The 6634-nt window shown below is 26.4% G+C and overlaps 1 protein-coding gene across 2 annotated transcripts; it reads left to right on the forward strand.

Moving 5' to 3' along the window:
* The first annotated feature begins 2210 nt into the window (after positions 1-2210).
* Positions 2211-4896, forward strand: LOC119684717 (dnaJ-like protein 60). Of its 2 annotated transcripts, none has more exons than XM_038098816.1 (5): positions 2211-2307; positions 2362-2467; positions 3962-4149; positions 4214-4366; positions 4437-4896. In XM_038098816.1, the coding sequence occupies exons 1-5, from the start codon at positions 2261-2263 to the stop codon at positions 4594-4596; spliced, it is 654 nt and encodes a 217-aa protein (XP_037954744.1). In that variant the 5' UTR covers positions 2211-2260; the 3' UTR covers positions 4597-4896. The 2 variants fall into 2 exon arrangements, with proteins under 2 accessions (XP_037954744.1, XP_037954745.1); XM_038098817.1 differs by having other exon boundaries at positions 4455-4896.
* Positions 4897-6634: the final 1738 nt, after the last annotated feature.

The following is a 6634-nucleotide window of genomic DNA, read 5'->3' on the forward strand; positions in this document are numbered from 1 at the left end:
GTTTCAGTTAAGGGTCATAAATCTTCTGACCTTTTTGGACTTATATCAAAATCAGACAGTTAGCAAAAATGTGTCTACAAGTCACAAAACATTTCCGGTACAAACGATATTTTGCTATGTCAGATAGACCACCATTGTTAAGGTGGTCATTAAGATGTCTGATAGGTAATCAAATATCAGTACTATTAAAAAAATTATCTAAAGGACACAAATAATAAAAGACATATAATTCAATTAGAAAACAGCTTTTACGTATATCGCCACTACCTATCACAGTGGTTCACATGACTAATCGCTTAATCCGCCAAAATTAAAAAAAACACTAAACAGTAAACTATTTAAATAAATTAATAAATACAATTTAATGAGAGAATAATCCATATTTCAGTTAAATGTGGTTTATGAAAAAGACACTGGGGTTTTATCTAAACTTTCAAAGTCTGTATATCTCAGATATCTATTTTATTAACATTGTGGGCCGATTGCACAATTGTAACTTAAGTGTCCATACTGACTTAAGTTATGCTTATGGGATTTACTTTGCTAACTATATTCATACATAATTCAACTGAACTCAGTTTTGAGAGTTAAGTATTATATTACTATAATACTGGAGTAGTAGGTAGGTTATACCATTGTATTACCGTATAGCTATAAGGCTCTTTCATAGCTATAAGTATAGCTATAAGGCACTTTCATCGTCCTCTCCTCAACTGCGCCGGTTATGATTGAAAGTAAGATTTAGTCTTCTAGCATAGTTACCTAAAATACAATGATCTGTAAGTTAACCTACTGTAAGATTGATATCTCTACGGGGCATCTCAAATGTGGAGTAATAGATATAGCTATTTTGAAAAAAAAAAATATGGAGCTGCTAGCCTTATACATATTTTAAATGTGGTAAGAAAAACGATATAATATTAGATATAAAATTATAAGAGATGTAATATTACTGATCTGCTGGAGTAGAATAGTTCATTTGATATTTTATTATTATTATAAGTTTTGTTTTTTTTTACAAATAAATTCAAATTTAAAGAAAACATTATAGAAAATAATTTTCAAACTGACAAATATATATATAAAATTTTTAATATTAATAATATAGAAGCACTTACCTGAAGTCCATGTCAATAACTTTTTTCTGACAAACTTGTACTGAAATTTAACAGTGTAGATAGCAGATTTGAGTAACAAAAAAATAATTGATAACAGCGATCCATATTATCTCTTGCGGTTTACAAGCGTCACTATATTAACAATCACTCAACATATATGTTTATTTTTTTAATTAAAATTATTGATTTATTCTTTATTATTTCAATAAAATTAAAAATTATTTTTGAAATTATATTTTATATATAATTTGTTTGGATTTATAAATGATCAATTATTAGTAACATATAATTAATTTATTTTGGTTTCCATTTGGAGAAACGTTACTGGGTGGCAACGTTTCTTTTCCACTTATAAGTTTCTTGCATAACTGTTATTTAAAAAATGTTTATTTTAAAATTAACATTATTATTTTTGTCTCAATAAATTAATATTATTATCATTTATTATCGCAACTTCTAATTCTGCAATTAATAAATTTATACATTTTTATTTAAATTATTTTGTTACAGTTTCGGCCGCCATTAACGTTAAAAATGGCTGCGTTGTTGTGTCCCGAAACTATAAATTCATAAATCACCACTTTTGGTGCAAATAATTGTTTTTTTTTTCTTATATTTCATTATATTATTTATAATTATAAGTACTTCACAAAATTTCTTCATAATAATTATATTATTTTTATACATTTCAACATTTTTTTATTGTTATGGAACGGATGCCGACACCGCACGCTTGCGAAAGCAACTACATCTACATATTAATTCATCTTAGCGTAATTATTTTTTATATGAATTTTTTATAATTTCTTCAACTTGATTTGCAAATTATACAAACGCATACATTACATATTCACTTTTGTCTGTTTTAAAACGAAATTTGAAAATTTTTGTTATTTAAAACCGTCGTGTCTTGATTTGCCAAATTCCTTCAACTGTCAAACCAATGTGCATTCACAATAGTATTCAAAACATCTGATTTCTTTTAAAACCCAAAATGAAAAAACAAAAAGAAAAAAAGCAACAGCTGCTTTGACAGATGTTTTTTAAGTGTAAATATATTTAGTTTTTATTTTATTTTGGAGTTGCGTTTTATTTTACTATTTGTAATGAAAATTTATTTGATATTATTTGAATTTTAGAAAATGTTAAATTTGTTTGTAAAGCCGCGATTAGCTGGTCTAATAAATGCGTGAGTTTATATAATAATTAATTTAAGTGAAAATATTGATAATGTTATTTGTAGTGTACGGAAATTCTCTAATCGACAAACTTATTATGATGTATTAGAATTAAATAAGAAATGCAGTAATCAAGATATAAAAAATGCGTTTGTAAAACTTTCAAAAAAGGTAAATAAATAAAATAATTGAAATCTCAAGCCGGCGAGCTTGTGTTTATTTACGTAAATATATTTGTTTTCTTGTCTATGGAATCGTAAAAAATTTTTCTGTTGATGTTATGAAACAATAAAGTCTAATAGGGTTGCCAAGCTTTTCAATAAATCTTAATTCAATAAACTTCCTATTTTAACGAGACAAGCAATATTCATTAGACATAAATAACAATGAATATATTGCATATAATTTATTCAAATTTAATAAAAATATTAACTTCAAAAACATAAATTGTATGTGAAATGTATTTTTGTATTAAATATTGGACAATTTATGTAGTTTTAATCCTTTCTACTTGAAGAGTAGAAATAGAGTAGATAAAACTTATGGGTTTTTTATGGATACAATTCGATTTAATAGGTGTTCTTCAATATATAATTAATAAAATTAAATTCATAAGTGCTATTATAGATTTTATTAATAATTTCTTGCGCGCTTGTGAAAAGAAGTGCGAGGTGGTTTCTTCAGAGAAACCAAAGCTCTTTGTAATTGCTTAAAGTCGGGAACAATTATCTAGAATATGTTAATACAAGAATGTATTCTTGTTAATACAAGCATGTTTTAAAAATGGTTATTTGGTTTTTATTGACATATTTAGTTTTTATTAAATTAAAATTCAGTTTATATCAGTATGGAATATCCATATCACATATATAGCGGTAATTTGTTTTGCTTAAGTATAGCTCTTAAGTCCTTGTATGAACGATGGCCTATATAAAAATATATAAATTCTTATTATTTCAAACTTACGAGCGGTGCCATAAAATTCTATTAAATTATTATTAGCACTGACGCATCGCTCAAAATAAAAATTGGCTTATGATAGCTATTTGTGCATTTAGTTTGTGAGACTAATTGACCTCTAACCTTGTTTACAGTGATATTTTGAAGCTTTATAAAATCAAACACAAACTGTTATAATTATTTTTACATTTATTTCTATTTGGCAGGTTTTGTTGTTAAAACTTTCTTCACTTTTTTCTTATTTTTATTTGGTGCTAGTGAAAATATTTTTCTAAATTTCTTCCTTACAAAATTCACAAACTTCTGACCTGGTCCAACATCTGTTCCTGGTGCAATACCTCCATCAGCTGTGGTAGTTATTGTGCCAGAATCATCATCCTCAGTAACTATGTCTTTGGCTTGTACTCTTAGAATACAAAATCCCAAAACTAAAAATGCTAGAAACATAAAACTTACTTTCATTTTTAAATAAATTATTTATTTAATTTTAATTTAACAGTTTAACGCTTTTATAGTGAATTTAAAAGAAAAAATTCTCAATGCTATTTTTTTCCCACAATTGTGTTCTAAATTTGCGCAGCTGATATAGAAAACATTCACAAAATATATTTAATAAATATTTACTAATGTTTTAATTTTTATAAACTTGACATAATTAAGTTCAACGAAACTATTTTAATTATTGACATTGAATGTTTTTTTCAGTTTCACCCTGACGTGAAAGGTGCCGAATCGGACCCTAAGCAAACTGCACAATTTGTTAAAATCTCAGAGGCTTATCAGACGTTAAGTAAACCAAATCTTCGCCGTGCATACGACCAAAAAATCTCATACCAAAACTCCTACGGAAATCGTAGTTACTCATATGACACCGTTACCACCGAAGTACATGAGTAAGTATATGTATATGTATATTTATATATATATATATGCATATCTATGATTCTCTTTCAACAGATCTTGGAAAATTAAGCCTGATTTTAATCCAAACCCAGACCCTAATGCTTATTATGGTGTCCCTGGTTGGAAGCGCATATCAAACTCAACAATTGGACTTTTACTCATTGGCTTAGGTATTTTTGGTGCTGTTTTCGGATATGTGTCTGTAAAGTAGGTGGTCTTACATTAGTGTATGCCAGTGTTTACACTATATTACAATTTTGTTTTTCTTTTTTAACAGAATATATTATTATTTTAGACACTCCTTCACGTTCGACCGTAAACAACTAGACGAGGTGTCAGCAGAAGCTAGTCAACATCATGCAAATGTGCGCGCTGACGCCCAAAAGTTTGGCAACGATGAACAACTGCGCCGAATGATGAAGAAGTTGCAAAATTGAGAGCGAGACCACTAATGCGGCTTTCAAATATGTTCCGAGGTCTTTCGAAGAAACTAAAAATCTTATATTTTGTAATATGTTTTATTGTGATCGCGAATATTAAAATTGTGATAAAAAAGGTGTAATGAACATTCTTGGCACAAACCTGGAAATAACGTTAGATTCAAATTTAAAAAAAAATTATTATTGGATTAGAATTGTCGAAATTACTTTCATAAAGTATGGAGATATATTTTATATTCAGGAATAAAATAAAAATTTAAAGCGCAAAATTTGTCTTTAAACATTCGATCACCTAAACACATAGTTTTTTATAAAATACTTCTACCGGTAATACTCATCGACTAGGATATATGTTTAATTGTATGTTTAAATAAGATGAAATTGCTGTATAGATCTCTACCGTTTCACGCTTTGAAACATTAAAAATATATTTATATGTATAATATGAAATATAATATTACTATTGACATTTCATAAAATTCTAAGAGATTTTGTTTATCTAGAAATCTGGGTAAACCCCAAAAATGACATCGGTTTAGAGTTACATTTAAGAATCACTCTCGTAATGTCAATAGATGGTACTTAAGCCATTATGTAATTGAGGAATAAAGCTCTCTATCGACTTATAAATATCTAAATGTGGTTCTTGAAGTCACATCTAAGGCAAAAGACTTAAATGATTTTTAAATGTACTCGGTACAACCAAGTAGCGACAACAAACTGCGAATTGATCTGACTAGCAAATGCTATTGGACCCGTTTACAGATGATAAACGTATTTAAAGGCCAACTAAGTATGAAAGTAAGTATTATTACAAAGAATTGAAAATAATTCTTATTAAACTATTTAATGTAAAGAATATATTAATAAAGTTTCTATAGTTCCAGGGATTTGATATTGCACCAAATCACTACATATTATAAAAGTTCGGTACTAAGACAAAACAATTTTTTTAAAAAATGTCATTAAGAGCAATCAATATACTATTATCATAAATAAGATCATCAATATCGATTCATTTTACATATAAATTATTTAATTAATCATTTATGTTGTAAGAAAAATTTAAAATTTAGAAATGTATATAAAACCTTAAATGTGTTTAACATGAAAAAAAAAATATAAGTTCTAGGAAGTAGATCACCTTATGTATCACAGAATGAACATTTTAATTAATAAATATATAGCATAATAACATTATATATAATTTTGAGATATTAGTAATTACTGACTGATATTTTGTTTTAGTACCTAAATATTCTACTCTACTGTAGTAGAATTTAATTTAATTATGATTTTGTGATAAATAATATTTCGTTAAGCATTGATTATACATATTATGTAAATACATACATATTATATAAATAAATACATAAACCAATTCGCTAATCATAAATTAAAATTATACTATATGAAAATTAAAATAAAGGGAAAAAAATCTGTCAGTATCTGTTATTAATGTCTGAAGTTTAATTATAACATATTTATTTTTTATTGTATTAAATATTTATTAACTTAAAATATTTGATTTGGATAGTGTTATATGTATTTATATACCTTCTTACTCATATAAATAATTTAAACAGTGGTCAATATTATTTATACTAAACAGACTAACTATGATATTTATTTATTTTTTTTTTATGAAAGAACTAATTTTATTTTTATAGCAAAAAAAAAAAAAAATTAAATGCTAGCACCAAGTTAAAGAGTTAAGGATTGATCATGTTTTTATATAATCAAATAAAATTTAAAATAAAGAGTTGAAGCTAAAATAAATTGTTTATAATACTTTTACTAAAAGACAGAAATAGAAGAGATCTCTCTATATTGAATTATACAATAATTACTGACTTTTCGTCTATTGAAGAGCAGGTGGTCAGCATGGGCATTCCTTATAATAGAAAACTATATCACATTTTCTTTGTTCTGTTCATAGGGAGCAGACATCAGAGGTTAGTTGCCCTACATTCTGAATGCACATTTCGTACAGAATTCCATGTTCATTCTTGTAAAGCTTTCATCTAAGTTATTA

This window comes from Teleopsis dalmanni, chromosome 2, assembly GCF_002237135.1.
Source record: "Teleopsis dalmanni isolate 2A chromosome 2, ASM223713v2, whole genome shotgun sequence".
Taxonomy (NCBI): Eukaryota; Metazoa; Arthropoda; class Insecta; order Diptera; family Diopsidae; genus Teleopsis; species Teleopsis dalmanni.

Excerpts from the sequence above, each read along its gene's own strand:
- LOC119684717 (XM_038098816.1), top strand. The coding sequence starts at position 2,261 with ATGTTAAATTTGTTTGTAAAGCCGCGATTAGCTGGTCTAATAAATGC. Across the intron at positions 2,308-2,361 it reads TTAGCTGGTCTAATAAATGC|TGTACGGAAATTCTCTAATC; the intron begins GTGAGTTTATAT and ends TGTTATTTGTAG. Across the intron at positions 2,468-3,961 it reads TTGTAAAACTTTCAAAAAAG|TTTCACCCTGACGTGAAAGG; the intron begins GTAAATAAATAA and ends TGTTTTTTTCAG.